At 45.4% G+C, this 21503-nt stretch overlaps 2 protein-coding genes across 2 annotated transcripts in view; one reads left to right on the top strand and one right to left on the bottom strand.

Annotated features, from left to right (window-relative positions):
• The window catches only part of LOC144134244 (BPTI/Kunitz domain-containing protein-like), a 79932-nt gene that overhangs the window by 47620 nt on the left and 10809 nt on the right, over positions 1-21503 (bottom strand). The gene's annotated exons all lie outside the window — the stretch shown is intronic.
• LOC144133665 (para-nitrobenzyl esterase-like) lies at positions 391-17809 on the top strand. Its single transcript, XM_077666824.1, has 5 exons — positions 391-751; positions 4953-5239; positions 6858-7088; positions 10103-10425; positions 17680-17809. The coding sequence occupies exons 1-5, from the start codon at positions 436-438 to the stop codon at positions 17807-17809; spliced, it is 1287 nt and encodes a 428-aa protein (XP_077522950.1). The 5' UTR covers positions 391-435.

Here is a 21503-nt window from a genome sequence, read left to right on the forward strand (position 1 = left end):
CCGCAACCGAAACAAACCAAAGCTACATTCCAGGCCAAGTTCATGCCTAAGTTAATAAACTAGCGTTCTTGAACCCACGTATATATCCGCTCACCTTTCATAGGAACAACAAACACAGAACAAAAGACTGGCTCGTGTCTACTAAAAGAGAGCCTAGTGTCTTAGGTGTACATAATATAAGACAGACAAGACACTATTCTCACTGCCCCATTTATGTGGTGGTTGTATGCTGTAATGCGTCACGTTTATCGCCTGCGGCCCATGTCCCTAACCCGATAAATTGGGCCTTGTAAATTGGTCGCTGCCGTATACACAATCTCAAGCAAAGCAGAGATAAGCACGAAGCCCACCTTTGCAATCCACCCTTCTCCTCGCAACCCGCAGGCCGCCACCAGGGTGGGAAGATTGGTGGGCACCACGGTGTCCGTGGGCGACATGAAGCTTTCGCGATGGCTGGGCGTGCCATACGCTCAGAGCATCGCGGGTGAGCGACGCTTCGCTCCGCCTGTGCCGCTCAACTCTTCCGACGAGTGCGTCGCGATCGATGCGGTGAAGCCCCACCCGCCGTGCGCCCACTGGGTGGAAGGCACGGGAGTTGTGGGCAACGACGACTGTCTTCGCATAAACATCTGGGCGCCCGCCGAAACGACTCCACGGGCCGCCTTGAGGGGCCTGGTGCTGGCTGCCACGGGGCACTGGTTCCAGAGGGCCGCAAATGACGTCCCTCAATGGGAAGAGCTGGCCGCGCAGGGTAACGTACGATGCCACGCTCATGTGTTTGGGAAAACACTCGGAATGAGAAGAGAGAAATGCAGATCGACCGCAAGGGCAAATATCCAAAAGGAGCTGATGCGGGACTTAGCGCAATTAGGGACATTGAGAACTTGTATTTCATTATTAAAAAAAAAAAACATCGGGGTCGCTATGCATATCAATTTTATTTGGAGGAAAAATCTGCTAAACAACTTTTATGACAATTTCATGATAGCATCGCAATCTGCAAGCTTTCGAACAAGCACACTGAGAAGGCCAGGCTTTTCAGGGAGGCCCGCCATAAATTTTGCGAAATAGAGTTTTGGAAGAAAAGATAATGTTTTGTGACATAGTACTACTAGCTTTGGCGGACGTCAGAATACAGGCAAAATCATGGTAACCCCTTAAAGTGAATAAGTGAATTCGAATAGCTACTATTAGCAACAGATAGGTACCTTATTTCGATAAGAGATTTGTAGTAGCTGGTGGCTATTAGTCATAACAGTTTTCAGTACATCAAAACGCGATTACCCTAGTCGCAGCGGCTGCACCAATTTGGGTTATTCCTAGCGTCATTCTAAATCTACGCGCGCGCGCAGAGCGCTCAGCGACCTCCATCAAATCGCGTCACTCCGTGGTGCACCTACCTAGTGATATTTTCTGCCGTGGCCGCGTTCAGGAAGCGAAGCGTCGATGAGGGGGGAGCACCGAAGCGCGGGCAGGGCTAAGATTTTCACGGGGCACGTGCGAGTGACGAGATTTTATTTACGCCAATGTACGCTCTCTGCAGGCGTGCTGCTTTGGAATGGCGCGAGCAAGGGTCTCAAATGGTTGAGTCAGGCCAGCAAAGAGTGTTCGGTTTTGAAAGTTTCCGCAACTGATGTGGCTATTACTTACGACCTGCTACAAAAATCTGATTGCAATCAGGCACATATTGGAAACAGTCAAAAACCTCTCGTGGTATTACTTTGAGCCAAGAAGCTTCTCTTTACCATTTCCTTTACCTTCTCTTTACCAAGCAACTGGAACATCCCTATTAAAGCGCCATTTCCGCTCGGAATCACTGAATAAATGCCTTTCTAATCCCTGCAACAATAAAATAGCCCCCCTGCAGGAATGCATGCGTGTTTTGCCGTGTTTCGTTGTTCTGTATATGTACCGCAGTGCCACCAAATAAACCCATATGCACTTGTTTTGTTACGTGAGAGGCAAGCACTCACTTGCAACGATGACCTAATGCCAATGTCACGTTCATGAGCATCACGTGTTCTCGGAGTTTGGACTTGTTTTCATTTTCATTTTCTTTCGAGTACTATCGCGTGCTCCGGATGAGGCCTACAACGAATGAGGCTACCAGCGTTAGCATAAACACATACATTTAATGCGCGCGACGAATTGAGAGTGCGTAAACCATATCAGCTCCGCCTCCTAGTGGCTCGAGACTCCAGCGCTATAGTGCGGCTCCGCCTCACGGCAACTTGCATCAGACGCGGACACCACCGAGCGTCCGATCTAGGCGGCTGTGAGGTGCCTTTCACTGGGCGCTCACTCGAACGACGTATCATGAACTAAGTGTTGCAAAGTGTTCGGAGCATCTAACAAGCGCCTGTCTACCATAGGCGACTTTAAATGACCGCCTGTCTACCCACGGGCGCTTTATCAATTTCACGGATGCACCGCCGAGTCCAATAAACATTTTTAAACGTTCGATGTGATCGACCCAAACGTAGGTGCCCCACTGGGTGAGGCATGACATCGGTGCGAGTGGTTTCGCCTGTGACTTTTAAGGGGACGTCGCAGAAGCGGATTTCGCTGTGAAAAATCTGCTCCGTTTTTAATGAGTGTCTCTCTAATCTCGCCAGGGTATGGTGCATTCATAAAGGAATACATGTGATCTCTCACACGAGACATTTTATACAGATCTTTCTTTTCCGCCTCGTGCTCGCTACGCGTTGGAAATTATGCGCCTTGTTTCTACCTGTCGTGTTAATTGCAAGCTAACCATTACGTGGGCGAGAGCGTTGAAAGTGTTGAGCGTCTTGACAAACAGAGCGGATAATTTTCAATTAGTAGCCAGCACGAGGCGAAAAGGAAATATTTGTATAAAGTTCCCGGCTTGAGTAATAACATTTATTCCGTTATAAATGCCAGATACCCTCGCTAGATTCCCAGAGTTAATTGCATTAACCATTACATGAGCTATAGCCTTTAAAATGGTGAGCGTCTTGACCGTGGAACCTAGTCAGTTCAAGAGCGCGACGTGACTTAAAATGGGACATTTATATGTGGTACCTTGGTGACGTCGTCACTTTTGAGAAGACCATCAAAGGGCATAACGAACACTTAGCGGTTGCCTTAGACTGTATGCACGCCTCACTCCGGTCTGGTCCTCTGTTCCAAGTGGTGCCTGATTGGCGACCGAGCGTCAAGCGTTGGTGCTGAAACATCTCGTTCACGAACGAAGCGTGCGGCTTGACACCAAAAGGCTGCTGCGGCATTTAAACTACCACAAAATGTGAAAGAAGGCCGTAGTTTCCTGGGGTTATGCTCTTACTTCTTCTGCCTTTTTATACACGGCTTCGCTGATATCGCCGTCTCGTTGACGCCCCTTTGGCTACAGTGCACCTGAATTATGGCGCAAAATGCAGGAGTGCTTGTGCAGCGCGTGCTTCATTGTAGTGCAGTGTGATGTTGAGTGGCTGCAAACAATCCACACCACAAAACATCAGAACGTATGCACGCACAAGATTGCGCAATAGTACACGCCTGCTATTGGGGTTCGGTTTGTGGTACAATTCATTGCCCGTGGCACACCCTGTCTTGGCCAAAAATGCTTTCTTGTTTAGGAGACCCTTGCTGTGATTAAAAGGACAATACGGGTAGCATAGGTGTCAAGAATTCATGTCCAGGAGCATCTGTTTGCAAGAAAGAATAAAACATGAGTTCACCAGGTACGCACTCCTTGATTGAGCCTTGCTAGCGGGATTATGGTTTCGTGGAGGAAGATCTAGGCAACTCCTAGTGTCTTAAGATATCGGCTTTTCTCCGCTGAAAATCTCGAAAATAGTCAAATCAGTAGAATTTATACCCACTACTGGCACAAACGCCAAACATCTAACAGGATAAAAACTACAAGGAGATCAGCAAAGGTATTCATTTCCCAGCCGCCGTCTGATGGCATTGTCCATCATGTTTGGAAACTGGGTAACTTTCTGCAGTCCCAAAACGAGGTTTGGCTAATTACCGCCATTCATCAGTAAACAATATATGTTCCAAAATTTAGCAGATTATTATGCAATCTCACATCAATACTTCCTCACACCTGCCTTCTCCTCTATTTTTATTAAGCATATTGGTTTCAACAGCACGGAAATCCTTAACTGGTTTGCCCACATTGCGCGAAACCTTAGGAGCGCTAACAGAGCTTAGCGCTACCTTCTTCGCAATTAGCATCGCCTTTCCGCAACGGTTACATTACTAGCCTATAAAACACCTAATCGACCTAAATTAGAGAACGAATCTGCAATCAGGGACACAGCTATATTTAACCTTACAAATTCTATTGAACAGGCAAACAATACACCTTTCGATTGATCTACTATTAATACTCGTACTCCGCGAGCGTTAGTTACTATAAAAATAAAGCATGAGTACCAAACTTTGAGCTCCGCCAAGAAATTGCAAGACAATCTTTGTATCCCAATATATCCCACTTCCCGTTATAATTCTCCTATCCGAACTACTCATATTTTATCTGCCCGTACAAGATACCGCAAGGGTGTTTGCTTACGTCCGGCTTGCAGCGAGACCCACCTTCGCTCTTTTATCAAGATTCCTCTTGACTGGAACAGTCTTCGCACAATTGCTGTCCTTGTCTCAAGCTCGGATCATTTTAATAAAGCCATCGAACTATCTTTATTAACTGCCTAGTATTGCCAGCCACTACGTGAAGCCGTCGACATTCGGCCCTTAAAGGACCTTAGACAAAAGAAACAAGCGGTGTTGGTTTCTAACCAATTCTCAGCATAGCTATATAGAAGCACTAGATGGGCACCATGCCACTGCTCAATGCCTTTGTTAGCATTTAATCCTGCAACATGGCATAGAGGCCACTGCGTTAGGGCATTTCTACCTTACCACTCTGTGTGTAGAAGATGCACCGAATGCGCCGCCAACACGGCTCTGGATGCTCCTCGCAGCCGGCATGGTGGTGATGTCCCCAAACGTACGGCTCGGAGTTCTCGGCTTCCTCCACCCCAGTGTAAAAGGCATCGCAAACGACGTGGCCGAGGAGGACGCTATGGCAGCGGTCCTCTGGGCGCTGGACAACGCCGCCGCGTTTGGTGCCGACCCGTCAGCCCTCATGCTGGTGGGCAACGGCACCGGAGGCTACCTACTCGCTCAAGCGACAGGGGGTCTCAAGGCTAACGTCTCTCGCGCTGTTTTGGAGGGCTCACTTCACAAGTCTGTTGTGCCCTGGAATACGGTAAGTTCTGGATTACTCCTAAGTGATTGGAGCGAACCGGTTCCTTTCCATGTACTGCTGTGGCTTCTGCCACTTATACCTATCGAGCAGTGTTTACACACCCGAGGTATTAGCTAAGTGGTTAATGCGTTGTGCTGCTGAGCACGATTTTTATATGACGTTAAGGTCGTGGCACTCGCGTTTCAATGGAGCCGATTTGCAAAAAAAAAATCCACTGCGCTGTGCTGGGTCTCTGCACGTTGAAGAACTCCATGTGGTGTGGGTTAACACGGAGAACAGCACTGCTGCACATATTTCTTTCTTTCTCCTTTCGCTTCCTGCTTCATCCATCGAGAGTGAGAGAGCTATTAAACCTCTCATGTACTTATAAATAAATAGTATTGTGTAGATACATGGCCTGATCCTGATGCAATAGACCGCACCTGTTTGGTAAAAGAATTATACGATAGTCTTTTTTCGGGAATTCGGTGTCATTCCCTAATATTTCCGTTGCCTAAACCTGTGCTTTGAACAGCGCCCGTGCATTCATTACCGTGCACCAGTCTGGTCAAAAGTATTCTGACATAGCTGCATTTCTGTCAAACCCGGGGTGATTTTATCGCCCAATAGATCTTAGAACTGGCAGCAGAATGTCGTTTGAATGATGCATTTTGTGTTTCTTCCTCCAAAATTCGACGCGTGGCAGCGCAATTAGAGTGTTCCTTGGCCACGAAGGCTGGAAACGCTGTCCTACGAAAAAATACTGCGCAAACGCACGTTTAGTCTGTCCAAAATGCGTAGTTAATCTTTAGCTCGAAAGGAGGAACACAGAAGTGCGTAACCATTATTTGGCAGCCTCTCTCATGCTGTATTCACTTCTTTCATTGCCAGCACATCGACGAGGAGAGGGTCTACTTCGAAAAATACGCCTGTTTTGGTCCCAAAGCTCCGATGCTACCCTTAAAGATTGGAGCTCATTGAACGCCTCTCGTTAGTTACCGGTTTACTCGAGTTTGTGTTACGCTCCCCTTTCGACGCAAGCGCATGCTTTCCAGTTGGCAGCGTTGTCGTCCAAAAGAAAAGGTCTTACTGGCCTGCTTATGATATTTATTCTCAGGTGGAAGTTAGCCTTCGAGGAAAGGAATTTATATGCATGTGAACGGAGACTTTTGACTTTTCTGCCCATTGAGTTTTCTTTATCTCCATTGAGATCCGACAACTGCTCTGCTGCTGACTAAGTCCAAATTCTCAATGCCCAAATATTCAAGTTTGTTTTTGTTGTTGACATGACATAATTCGTAAGCGACGTTTCAGCTCTTTCATGTCGTAACTGTTCTGACATCCACGCAGCAGGCCATCAAAAATTTTTTTTCTTTCTTTGGTTTGAAACTTTGTGTCCTATAGTGCTCACGAACCACTTAGGCGGGCCTTATATAGTGGAGTTCCATTTATGAGCCTGGTGTTGGAACGGTTTGCTGCGTGACTGTCGTATCATGCAAATCAGTTGCACCTTTTTAGGTGGATTAGATCGAGCATGTAGAATTGTTATGACTGATGGGGTTTAGAGAGTTGCAGATCAAGCTACCTGTCGTCTCGAACTTAGTAGGCCAGAAATGACTCTTCGTACCTTAACACGCAGGCAAAGGTGGAACCATCTAAGGAGCTTGCTGCCAAGCTGGGCTGCAGCGTAAACAAGAGTGACGCCTGGTCGACCTGCTTCTCGAACGCCAGCCTGGAGGCGCTCTTGTCTGCCGCAGAGCAAATTGATCTGCGTTTTACTCCGGCGATGGATTTAGACGTCATAATTACCGGCGGCAAAAGGAAGATGCCTAAAATTAACGAGGTTGTCGCCGGCGCCGACATCGCGCAGGTGTTGTGACGCTTTCTTTCTTATGTATAATAAGCTGAACTGCATCCGAAATGCGGCAAAACAATATAGTCATCACCCAGGTCGAAAACAGGTCGTATTCAGAATCTAACTCCATTAAGTCATCATTGTGGTGACAACGTTGTACGAGCCATGACTATCGAAGCGGAACATGTGAGTGGGTAGGTAGAATGACATGAGGTTTATCGTTATCACGGGAATCTTTCTGTGCAGTCTGATTATCTCACGTTATGTAGCGGACCACCCTGCGACATTCCTGCTCATAATGTCACAGGTATCAGGCCGGCACGAAGTTCGAGTCATTATTATTGTAGAAGAGGGTGGTGTCGAGCAGTATGGTTTCATGGGTACGAATCCATACTTCACAGAGAACGGAAAAAATTCTTTTCAACTTCGCATTATAAGATTACGCTGCATATGTACTTGGGAGTCCAGATCTTGTAAACATCAGGATCACCATCGTCTTAACGTTTCAAGGTCGTTTGGTCTTAATGAGCGCTATAATTGCTCCAACACAGGCCTCTTGAAAAGCAAACCTAATGGCCCAAAAACCTTATGAGACATTGTGATCATGTCACCGAGTATGCTTTCCCGCCCCATAGGCCATCCAGCAAAACTGCACAACGGCTTCTTCCATGCTGCCCAGCTCAGAATTCCGCTCTGGAACAAGTCCTGGCATCTATTGGCTAGTTCAGATATCTCAACCTCGGTGGTACACAGAATGTTGCTCCCACTGCGCGGGCGCGCGAAGGCGGGAGAGCGCCTGTCTTAATATTGGGAAAGCAAGTCGCTGTGCCTGGCCGCAATAGGAGCTGCGCGACTTGCACAGAGCGGGTATTGCTCTTCAGCGCTCCCAGAGATGGTTCACCGAGACGAAAGGCAATTATTCGTGCCAGCCGTGTTGTCGTAAAAACGGTCGCGGAAATCAATTCGACACTGGTTACGTCAGCCGAAGCAGTATTTTGAAAGCATGAAGCAAAGCCTGATGCGTACAACTGCGAATGCGACAAAATGTCGAACTGTATGCGCTGAGCATAAAGCGGATTTAGCATCTCATCTTCAATTGTTTCGTTTCATTGAGGATGCGTCAATTCAAGAAAGAAAAAAAAATCTCTCAGCAGCAAGTCGCGCAATTTGAGAAAGCTCGACAAGCTGGCAGCTGAGGCGCAAAATGTAAAAGAAGATCGTGCATAAAAGAGCCGTCCTTCGAATGACCGAACGAGGGCCCATCTCCCGGGGTTTCTACGAGGCTTCAAATTTCCAGCACCGCGCGATAACGCGGCACCATACAGCTGCGGAGGAGATTTAAGAAAACAGAGGACACCGAGGGCGTGTGCTTTCTTATAATTGATATGGCCCAAGCTAGTCCATTGCTTTCGTCCAATGAAACCCAACATATGTGGGGCTGGTTGTGCTTCTGTTCCGCCTACAGCTTTTTGTATTTGAGGTTTAGTTTTAAGCTTTCAAGTGGACGGATGCCCGGTTTTTTTAAACGACATCAGTTGCCATCGCAAGGGCAATGCCATGGTTAAGTTGCAGAGATGATAAACGATGGAGGCAATTCATGCATTTTTAGGCTGTTGCACTATTATACCAGAAGGACTCAACGACCGCTGCATGGTGTAAATGTGAGGACGTATGTTGTATGCGGAGCTAGCGGAGACTGCGAGACGGCGTTTTCAACTGAGTGTTTGCAGCCGAAACGACAGATAGCCAAAGTTTCGTACTTTTCTCAAGCCCAAGGAATATCGGTCGAGGGGACCAGAAGAATTATTCGTGGAGGATGTCTAGCATTGAACGCGATATCCGGTAATGACGTAGTATACGGGCGACCGGACATTGCGCAGGCTAAATTTAGGTGCTGAGCACGAGTTGACCACATTACTAAGGCGAAAGCCTTTCTTCGCTCATGACTGCCGTGGACGGAAGTTGTAGGCAGAGGCTGTCCGCGAAAGTGTCCGTGGACGGAAGTTGTAGACAGAGGCCGCCTGCAAAAGCGTCCGCACGAAATGTCGATCACAAATTGTATGGCAAAGTCGTGGGTTCGAGTCTCGTGAAGGACGACGGTTTGAGTACCGTGAAGTTCGTGGGTTCTAGCATAAAAAGGGAAGGAGAAAGAGGAAACGGGAAGGCTTCCCCATTTCCACTCTTAAGCAGACTGAAGTGCACTCCTGTGTTTTTTTCTCGTGGTCAGAGCACGATTGACTCCGCTTTGAAGGTTGCGCAACTCCCATTAGATAACACATTATTTGAATCCGATCTTTCATGGGGCAAGCACAGCACCGACTCCGACGAAGTTAGCATCTTCGGGATTTAGGTTGGCGCGCTAGAGCCATAAAAGAAGGAGCCATAAAAACGTAATATTGAGTGTGAGGTAAGAATCCGAAGTAATGCAACGAAGGCGTTATCGCACGGCGCTGAGCAAAGAAACCAATGATATCGCCGCACACAATATCTGGCAGCAAATACTGCGAGGTTTTTAACTGGAAATTACTGATGAAATTAAACGAAAATAAATAGTTTCGAATAATTTAGAAGTATTATCGGTTTGGACGCGAGATGAACTAGTATTGTCACTTTACGAGTTCGGAAGCGGCATTTCTTCAAATTCTATTGCATTCCTGTGGGTGTGAGCCCGGTTGCAGGCGAGTCAGGTGTGCCTGGAAGTTGTCCTGTAAAACAACGCGTTCGTGTAAGTAGCAACCACAAGTGTTCCATCGCAGTCCACGTAAAATATTATCCATCGTGCGCTGGAATATTGCGGCGGCATTGCAAACGCCGAAATTCATAATTTTTACTTCTATTTATCCCTTCACGGGATGCGAACTTAGCAACATTCCGCCATGGACGCTAGCCAATACCCGAAGTGCAAACCGAGTGAGGAACTGAGCTGATAAAATTTTAACATAGCAATCGATGAAGGAGAATTGCCGTTTTGAATCCTTCAACGGCTGCTTCAATGAAATTACACTGACTATTCTCTCCCACATTCACAGGCCAGAGCTCTACTCGAGGAATATGTGAGACCAAAAGCCGAGGCAAGCGGCAATGCATCGACGCCCGAGGCGCTGTTCAAGTTCACCATCAAATACCTGACCGGGGACGACCCTCTCGTGGCGAGCCTTGTGGAGCAGCAGCTTAAAGGCGGTGACGAGGAGACCAAGCTGGTGCTTCTTGCCCAGGCCGTGTCGGGTTGCGCTACGCGCAGCGCAGCCCGGAGCGCATCGCGGGGCTACCATTACGTCGTCGATGGCGGCGCGCAGCCGCTCTTCGAGCCTGTGCTCAGCACAGCTGCCGTCGCCCAGTACCTTTCCGAGGGGTGAGCACAGTCCTGATGCTTATACAAAAATTTACACTACCCCGGAGCACAACAAACAATTATTGATTCTTCAAACCACTAATGAAAGGTAGGTAATGAGCGCGATACAGGCTACGGCATTCGTGAAATGAACACTCATGCACCGTCGCTACTTTGGTGCACAGAAAAGAAATTCAGGTGGCTGGCAGTGATCCCGGCACTGATATTGTGGCGTGCGCATCTGCGCAGTACCACAGTTGACCAGTAGAATACGAACACCGCCAGTAGTCCGGGGGCCCCTAAAGCGACTGCCGGCTGAATCCTCGTTCCTGCGGCTTTTATGACTGCTACAATTTTTGTAAGCGCTGCCTACGCTTATGCTCACTGCTAGCGCGCGCTTCTATTTGCCAGCAAAAACTGGTGTTTCCAAAAGATCCCTGCATTGAAGAGAAAGATCCCTTTGCACTGTTCAGCTATTGACTGCAGCCGAACGTGCAACTATTGAGCTGCTATTCCCCCGCACTTTCCCATCATTTTTTCCCCGAGTGCCTATGACCGCTCAAGTCTTTTCTTTGTTGCATTGTACACATGGAGTTATCTTAGAGAGGTGCTGCTATCATTGAAAAGGCCGCTTTTGTGAGCGGTGCCGTTTTCAAGACGGCGCATACTTGCTGCAGGGAGAGTATAGAACAACCCTGCGTACAGCCATAGAGTGTCTCACTATTACTTAGAGAGAAAGCGACGCGGCCGCACTTCATCCACCTTGGAGGGACGGAGGAAGGCGGGGAAAATGAAGTTTTGTAGTCGGCTTTGCTGCTCTCCGCTGGGTGTAAAACGTGAATTCTGTATGATATGTACGACACACCTCGCGCCAAACACCGGAGAAATGCTGTTACGGTCCAGATGCGAGATTTCACTTGTGTTAAGTTTATACAAAAAGCGAAAAACGCAGTAATAAAGTAAAGATGAGATTTGGGGAAGTTGGATCGTACTTCTGACCAGTTGCGCACCAAGACAAGGGACCTGTGAACGACAAGACACACACACCGCTAACTTCCAAGAGGTTTATTCGGAAACACGCACAATAGTATAAACATGCAGCATTGCCTTGTCATCACAAGATGTGCGAAAATTACTGCGAACTTGACTAGGCAATTTCTTTTTTTGAATGTCTGACAGAAGGTGTGCTTACACAAGAGCTTCAGATCTAATATGGCTATATTTTCAGCTTCGATGATTTCCTGTGTGCGCCAGTCCTTGCATTCCCAACTAAAATCACTTATCGAGTAATGGCCTGCAATTGTTACATGCATTGCAATGCTTCACTAGTTCTCCGTTTTCTTCATTGTTTTTAGTTACAGAGCGATTATGGTCACGAAGGCGGTCATTTAAGCAGCGATCAATTTCTGCTACATATTTTGGTCCACAATCGACCATATCAAGGACAAACTGGTTGCTCAATCTTGAAAGCTTTGTCGAGCAGCTTATATCTACCTCTTGGTCTTACGCCTCGGGTTCGTGGGGTCTGAGTTGACGGGCTAGTGCTTGTCGTATCCTCCTAAAACGTTCTCCTAAAATCAATCAATCGTTTTCTCCTAAAACGATTGATGTGGCGAGCCTCCTCCTTTTTCGCCCCCTCTTTCATCTTTTCCCTTTAGGTGCGCATTGGGGGTGAGGCAGTTACTACTCCTTTCCTTTCTTATAAACCAGCTGCGTTCCACATCGTCGCTCGTGGCAGTGTCAACTGCGGCGCTGCTGCTGCTGCTACTCAGGTGCCCATGCAGGATGCCGCGACATACAGTCATTGCAGGATATTTTTGTAACAACCGCTTGAAATATCCGTGAGGCACGGGCTATGTGCACTGTATGATAACGTGATAGCATTTCAAGTCTTTTTGCCGCGTTTTTTTGGGCCCCATTCTCCTCTTGATAACTGCGAAGTTTTGCGCGAAGTTCACGAACGGCTCCGGACAAGCATCGCTGAGGCATCCGTCAGGTTAAGCTCCGGTAAACAGATCACGTAGAAAAGATCATCAAAGCCAGCCCTCTTCTGACGTCACTCGTCAGTAGATGAGCATTGCTTTCGGGTTGTCGCCTTAACTTGACCTTCCCAGAATTTGGCAGGCCTGCGCTTCTATCAGCATTCATCCTGTGATTTTGTGCGGAATAGCGTCGTGTGTGCGCTGTATGTCTCATAATGGACCTCATCCAAATGGCCCCTCTAGTACCTGTGCCGAAGACTGCGCAGCAATGTACCCGCTCTTTTTTGTTAATGTGCCTATAACGTATCACCGAGAATGGTCATGCAATGTTTTAACAGAGAACACATATATGCACTGCAACGCAATGTCCACAATACCAGCACTGCAATGACATTTTGCGAGCAGCGGCAATGATCCTCCTTCGCAGGCGAACTTTGAAGATGCAAACTTTGGATTGCTCGACAAAGCGGATGTTGACATGCTTCATTTTTAAACGGCTGGTAAAATTCGAGGAATTCTGTAACGACATTTCGTCCGGGAAGACGGGCTTTACATGACGAAGTTAGTGTGCAGGCCACAGGAAAAGCTGTTGCCGCGCTGGCGCAGGTTGGAACAGCTTGCAAAGATCGGTTTCTAGAACATGTGCCTGAAATTCTGCACAGTGTCAGGTAAGAACGTCTCAGTTGCAACCAACTTGATTGCTGCATGCAAGGTGCAGAGGGTCTCGTTTGCATAACGACCTATTCTGGGTGGCAGATTATCAACCATTCTAAACCATCAATACGACTTCATTTGCAGCTTGGCATGCTTAATTATTGCCCAATTTGTTTCTCATGTTATTAGCTTCAACATATGGAAGGCAAGTGATGATTTTATTATCAATGTTCACCACAAACCTTCCCCATCCCGCCACGAATACTACCGCTAAATGTGCGAAGGCTAACAATGGAGAGATTGTACCAGGCAATGTAACCGCTCTTCTGATTCGCAATTTAACTTTTCCTCCTGAGGACTATGATCACGCTGGGCAGTCGCCTTAGACATTTTCGAGGACATTTAATTATGCCCGTCATTAGCAGAAACACTAGCATTCATGCAATGCCTGCAAGACCGCTAATGTTTCCCTGAAGTAATATGCCTATCGCACCCATTCGAGGCAAACTAACGCAAATATCGTCAAGAAACCATGGCGATCTCAATTTCGCCTACCCAAGTGGAGCCATACAGCTGCAAAGTAATGTAGCTTTTCTTCTGAAGTTGTATGGCTGGGCTTTGTCAGATCCTAATGAGCACTTAATGTCTAATTAGTAGAAATCTGCTCCACTTAGGCGACTCTCGTAAACATTGGTCCAACACCATTCCAACTTCGAGTTGTTGATCAACTCGCTCTGGCCCTGCTATATGCAAGCCGTCCCGGGTGGCTCACTTTAGTAGAGCGGCTGCCATGTGTGGCGGTGATTTCGCGTTCGAGCCACGTACTAGGTCGCATTATTCAACTACGAATTTCATGTGGAAGCTGTATAGTTTTCAAGCCTTATGGCAATTGGGTGGGTGTCAATGAGTAGTTATTCCTTTACTGGAATCTACTAAAACTTGAGGTATTCTTCTCAACATCGGCCCGTGGGCTGACTGGCATGTCGTTTTTCGAGCGATGGAAAGGTACTTGTCTGCCGCTGCGAATACAGGACAGATGCCGATCTCAGTTATATACGGTTAGGGCCGCATGCGGCAGCCCTAACTGCGTCCGTATAACTACTTTTCATATCAAAAATATCCAACAGGCACAAACCTTAGGCGAACCCTTCTACATGCTGGATGGAATCCTAATAATGCTCAAGCTTGAGTGCTTTATCAAACGTGTTCCTGTAGGTTTTGGTGTGGGCAGTAAAATGTTGGTAAACTGAAAACATTTGGTATAAAACAAATTTTGCATCTTTTTTTTGCGATACCAACGCAAAAAGAGAAACAAAGAGAGCAAAGGAACTACTATAATATTCGAGTCTACGTTCAAAACGTGTTTGTCCTGAATCTTTTTGACCGATTCAAACTGGATTCAACCGGAACGGAATGTGGCTCAGAAGCTGAAGCCGGAACGGCACCCTAAAGGTAAAATTCAACTAATCGTTCCCGTATACACTGCGACAGTCAGGAATATTGAACTTTTCATTTAATGCGTGCCTTGAGTTACGGTATGATGATAGGAAAATATTGAATGGTAGGGGAGTATTAGTATTAGAAAATTCGACATTACACACAGTTTGTAAGTGTGCATGGGTTCTAGACAGTCCAGATATAGACAACTGTGGCTATTATTTGAAAACGCATGGTCTATTACCGCAATGCTCTCTTCTGTCTTCTCTGTATATGAATTAAATTGTTTTGTGTACGCTTGGTCCCTATTACGCCGCAGTAACTGATGTGACAAGAAATAGCGGAAAATGCAAGAAACAGAGTCTATTGATAAGAAAGTGCGTAACAGCTAAAACTTATTTTCGTACACACCTTTTGGGCGTGTTCTTACCGATCAAGGTTTTGGACAAAGATGACACCAACGTATTTGCAAGAAGACACTTCCTGAATCTTGCATTTGTTTAGTTATATATGGATCGTATCACCACGGTAAGTTTCTCTTCTCCTAAAGTGGAATACTACACATTCAGTTTTATGTGCATTGCTAACTATTTGGCACAAAACTGTGTGGAAATATTAGACAGTTCATGTATCGTCTGGTTTCAGAAGACAGGTATTAGGACCTTTGAAGATCAAACGGCTTGTGTTAGGTCAATCACAAAGATAAGAAAGGAAACAGCACCGAATACAGATCCTTGCGGAACCCCGCATGTTGTGGCTAAAAATGCCGACTGCATGTTCATTAGAAACACTAAATGTTTTCTTTCGGACAGGAATCATTATGAATACCGCATGCTTCTACTTTTTCAACAACTCTTAGTGACAGACACTATCAAACGCCTTTTCATGTCGAGGAATATAGGTATTGCATACTGTTATTATGAAGCAGAAACTTGTTAAAATGTGGCGCTTTATTTTTTGAACGAGGCATATTTAGTTCACTAAGCACAGATATGGGTCTGTGAATAAAGGGGTGATTGGTGTCTCCAGCCTTATAATTATGCACAACGTTCGTTTTCCTCACATTTGTATCCACTATGGCGTGGTTAAATATAGTGCATATGGGGACTGAGAGAGTGTCAATACTGTTTTTAATCCATTCGCTGGTGCTCCATCATAACCGAATTTATTTTCTGGCACACCTTTAACTACTTGCCTCGGTTTTTGTTCAGTTAGCTCCCGGAAAGCGAAATAATATTTTTTACTTCTGGTGTACTTATCTCTGGTGTTATTGAAGGTAATCCATTTTTCAGGTTGCTCCATCAGTCAACGAAAGGAATTCTGAACAGTATCGTGACCGCCCCTGTGATTCTCAGGAACGGTGTATTGATTTTTTTTAATCTTACACCTTTTACATTTCCCCATAACATTTTGGCGCTCCCTTGGTGCCATGTAATTAAACTTTCGTACTTTCGTTTTCTTCAGTTCCTCACCATTGCAACCGACTTATTTCGGTAGCACCGAAACTATTCTCGGTAGTTATTATTAGCCTGATAGTTTCTGCAGTGCTGATAGTATGAATTATTTTTTTTTCAGACCTTCAATGTAGATTTTGTCATCCGAGGCCGCATATCTTGGTCATAGCTACGCTTACTACATGTGCAATTCAACTGATGGACGACGTCGGTGTTTTTCGTCGCCAGATTATGGTATTCAATATCGACGTCGTTTTAGTACACGCCTTCTAAATCAGTGTATTGAAGCAAAAATATGCCATAAGCGTATTCGACTCGAGTTAAATGTTCTTGAGGCTGCTTTTAATGACAGCACAAAGGTTCACATGAATAGAGCACTAATGTGTGATTGTGGTTCTAAATGGCCACGCCGCAGACACCAACACATTTAAGTCTTTGTTGCAAAACACATCGTCAGTCACAGAACCGTATTGATAAGTTACTCAGGTTGACTCAGCTATAATATTTGTCACGTTAAATGGCCATAACAGCAAGAGGCAAGCACAGCGGTTATCTTGCAACAATTCGATGTTAGTATCGCCAGAGGTAATAAACAGGGAATTACTAGTCGCAATTGATAACAGCATAGTTTCTATTGCTGTATAGAATTTGCTTATACAATCGCTAGTGGGCGGTAAACAACAGCAATAATGATGCCCCACTGTAGCTGTATAAACATATTACTATGCTTCTGGCAGAACCTTTATTTTGATGGCAAGAGCAACCGGAGTTCCTTTCTAGTAAAACGTGCCACGCCACCATCACATGATGCAAGTGAGCAACCGTCTGGAGAGCCTTTAAAGGAATACAAGATTAACACTGGAATATGCACGCTCAGAACTGATTGCCAGCAGGAGTTTTGTCCTGTATAAAGAAGAAACTGAATAAAAGAGCACGCCAGCCCGTCCTTAAACACCGGATACATGCATTCGGAAGTTACATATTGAAGAAAAGTTTTTGGGCGGATAAGACAAAAGGTAGAATTCATTTCTTAACGTTAAATTACTCTAAATGTGCTTTAAGTTGTGGTCGTAAAGAGATGATTCTGAGACAACATGGCCATTTAGGAAGACCTAAGAACTAGCAGGCAGAACGAAGTTATGCTGCTACAGCAGCAGACAGTCTAAAAGGTCCACCTCTTTGTTTTCCTCAGATAATTGAGGGCGCCTATGTGACAGACGTCTCGAGGACACAGCACGTATTATAAGGATACATAGCAGTTCCGCCAACATGCCTGCCATCGCATATCCCGAGGCAGGAGCTTCACGAATGTTGCGTTTTCGCCAAGAGAATGGTCGCGGCCGAACGCACGAACATGCGACTCTGCCGTAAACGAGGCTCTCCTCGTTTGTTTTCTCCAGTATACGGAAACGTGGCAAGCGGCTGATGCCAACAGTTGATGTAGGGACCCTCAACAGACTCCTGCATGTACCAGAGCCTACCACTTCCTGCAGTTTTTGCTAGGCACATGCAGGACCTATGTCAATGTTAAGGCCACACCCAGAAGAACTTAGTCTCGTCATGCGCGCAAAGCAAATAGTATTAGTAGAAATGGAGTGATGCAGGTTGACCCAACCTGTAGATTAGGCTGAAACGTCTCACGGCTCTCTTGGCGGCCAGTTGTTTCTCACACCTAGCTTTGCGATTGGATCGGCAAAAATTCTTCAGTACGAAGCGCTCACACTTGCGGCCTTGATCTTCTCTTTCAGGAAGGTGCCCAAGCTTAAGAGCGGCGAGGCGTGGCCACCATCGGAGAAGGGATCGCGGTTCCTCTTCTCAAACGGCACCGAGGTGATCGCCACCGCTCCAATCTGCGACTTGTTGGAAAGTTTTGGCTGATGAGGACTCTGCGCTGCTGCTGCATCCACCATTTATATGCGGCAGCTGTTGTCTGCGTCCTTGCCAATGCAAACAGTGCCAAGGTCTCCGTCTTAGCCGCCATGGAAGCCTCACTAAAGCCACAGATTTGATAAACCTCACTGGCAGTTGCTGCTGGTTCAGCGTTTATATTCAAGGCTCAGAGCAGCTACTCTTGTATTTTTCGGCTCTAAAAGTTCACACAATAGACCGCGGTTTTTTTGTGGAGCCGGGCAGCCCTCCATCTTTTGGGCTCATCTATATTCGGTCGCTCGCAGTCATCGCATCAACAACTCAAACATTCCAGAAGGTGGCAGCGCGGCACTGGGATGGGGACTACCATGAAGATGCTGAATGCAACATAACGTTCTAGTTTTTGCCACTCTTCCACAGCTTTTTGCAAGACGTAGGTTAGAGTTTCTTAACCATGGTAACTGTGCAAGTAGTGAACAACAGTTGGCAGCAGGGAAACAATTGTGCAAGCGTATATTTTACATGCTTTTACAGAGGGTCATAACGACTGTTCAACATTGTAGCCTTAAACTATACAGCCTGGCAGCCAATCAAACTGGACGAATCTCTGATTATAAGGGCAATCATAGGAACCCTGATCTGATTAGTTTATGCTGCGTTTAATGTCCCGAAGTTGTTGATGCGCTGTAAAGGACTCGTAGTTCACGGCCCCTGCTTAGGACCAGCGGGCATCCTTTACTGTGTAAGAAAAGCACACCGTACATTGGTGAGTAGAAGTGGTGTCCGAGATAGTAGACACACCAAAATATTGTTGCTATCGAAGCGAATTGAAATCCTTCTTGACATAACCATTTGAGGTGACGACTCTGGCCCCGCAATATACTGACCCTTGGTGGAGAGGTTAATTGATATGAGGCTGCCAGGAAGGACGCCAAGTCCACATAAAAATATATGAGACGGTTGAGCATGGCTAAGCGCGGAATATCTTGTAGTAGCACTAGTTACGGTGGGCATTCGAGCTTCTGATACGTTCAAGGCATTTTAGCTAAAGGCCTTAATCATAAAGCCTTAAGACTGTGGGGTTTGTGAGCAAAAGGATTTTTCAATAGGAAAGAGTTTTTGAACCCATTTTTTTAGATCCGCTTAGGTCCCATGAGCAGGCTTCGTCTTTTAGCTTCTTACGTTTTTGCTATCCTCGATATATTTCCACATTTTTTTAAAACTTCTGTATTATTCCATTATCTAAAATTGTCATTTTTGATTATAGTGAGTGGTGCTTGGAGTTATTTCGTGGAAATAACAGAACCATTGTTTACGTGCGTAACAATTTACATTTATGCACACATTTGGTTCATCTATTGCTGTTATCACAGAAGAACATTACGGATATTTCATATAGGTGTAAACTTCGATTTCAATAATGAAATGAATAAATGTGCCGCACTGTGGCAGCATGAATGCTAAAGGAATGAGCGCATTAGTGGCCATTTTCATCAGTTTACAACTCACAATGTCTACAGACGCAAGACTTCGTAGCCATCATGTGGAACAGGTAATTCATCAATGCCATTAGCACTCCGCCTAATTGAAGCGAAAGTCACTTAACACCAATTTATTTACTCCAGAGATGAAGTTTTTATTGTTGGGACATCTTACAAATGAAACTTACGAAAAACTTTTCTTTATTTTCAACATAATGTGATACATTTCGGTACTTCCTAAATATTATGGATTAATAAACATGATTTTCATTAGAAGAAGTGCATGAACTGAAGGAAAACGCACATCTCTCTCCCAAATAATGAAACAGCACAGTATTATCTCCACTACCACACTTAATATTGACTATTGATTGAATGGTGTCTCTGCTTACCTGCATTTATCTCTAATACTGCAAAAATTAACGTTTATGCATTCGATGTGCCGCCTGTGAGCAGTGTAATTTGCAAGGATACTGCACGCGTACACCACCGGTCGATACTTTGGATAAGAGCAGGTCTTATCCCTGTGCACATGCTTCAAGGCCTTTCTAAATAGCATAGAGAAAAACATTGAAAACTGCGTTGAAAATAAAATATCAGAAAAAGTAGCAGCACCAATTTGGAGTTCTTAGCCGTCGACTCATACCTGTGTTACACGGGCGTTTTCAACGACAGTTCAGTTAACCGCAAGTTGAGGATTTCAACTGCCGTTGAACTCAACTGGAAACGCTAGCTGCTACACGAGCACTTCGCGTTCAGTTCAGTTAGCACTCTAACCACATGACCTCGCGTCTAGAGCGAAGTGTAAATAATAAAAAAGCAGTGTGTGCATTTTTTTCTTGTTGTAAATGATCGTAGTGTATATACTCTTTACTGTAGTGACAATTCTTTTTGTCTTTTTTTTTGCTTTGCGGTAGAAATTTGCGGGTGCGAAGCACACTGAGCCAAGATAATCCAGTAAGAGGGCAAGTTTTTCGGTCCTTAGGTCGCCATCTTGTCAGGTGGCCGTTCAACTGGAATCCCCGACCACAGTCGAACTCAATTGCCGTTGATATTTCAAGGGCAGTTAGTACTGCCGTGTAACACCGCTAGCTGCCGTTCAGTTCAACTGAGAGTCAACTGAACTGCCGTTGAAAACGCCCGTGTAACACGGGTATCAGAGGCCTACGATTAGACAGCACGATCATGCGATGTTTTTCGTTGAGTTTCGTATCGAGCACGCGGTTCTACTTTTACGTCGGATAGATTCCTTGTTTTCAGCGAAGGTCACTGGATTGTTTTTATATCAACAAAAAGGCACCAGTCCCAAGGCGGTTCATTGGCGCCCCTCTGCAAGAAAAGCAGTGATATCCGATGTGTCTTTATAAAAACTGCTTGCTGCTGGTGTGGTTGAAAACTGGACCGTAATACACCGAATAAATTAACTGTAGAAAAGCATGTGGTTAGTTATTAATATAGGGGAACGTGATGCTCGCAGCCAAACGCATTTGCAAAGTTTGCGCATAGATGTAGCCTTATTGCGCTCCGCTCAAAAAAGCAACTTCTTCCGTTGTTCCGATTGAGTAAAACAAAAGTGCTTTCTCTTCACACTCCGGCTCTACAATATTGACACCAAGAATGACACGTCATTCTCTGCATGCCGTGATCCACAAATTTATCTTTTACTAAGCCACATAATTTCTTTTTCCTTATTGTTTACTGCTCACAATTAATGTCCACGGCTGGCTTTTGTGAGTTGTTCACGCCACGCTTTCTAATATATCTAATTGTTTGGCTGTTAGTGCAAATGTTTTTTTGCTGCCTTTTTGGCACTGTTACTTTTACCTCGGTTCATTCTTCGAGCTTCATTACTTACGAAATTAACTTTATGCTGCCAGTCAGAACAGACTAAGCAACAGATTAATCAAAGTGTTATTCTCCCATTGATGGGCACTACAAATTAAAACAATATAAACATTCCCCCTATGCTCCTTGGTTTCGGTGACTGTCGGCTTCCTTCGTATATATATATATATATATATATATATATATATATATATATATATATATATATATATATATATATATATATATATATATATATATATATATATATATATATATATATATATAGTAAGGGAAGACTTCAAGGGAGACATTTATTCCTGTCCGCTGGCAAAGACGTGCTCCCAGCGAACAGCACCAAGCGATGACGATGGGAATGTACAGTGCATGAAAAGAGG

Source organism: Amblyomma americanum, chromosome 5, assembly GCF_052857255.1.
Source record: "Amblyomma americanum isolate KBUSLIRL-KWMA chromosome 5, ASM5285725v1, whole genome shotgun sequence".
Lineage (NCBI taxonomy): Eukaryota > Metazoa > Arthropoda > Arachnida > Ixodida > Ixodidae > Amblyomma > Amblyomma americanum.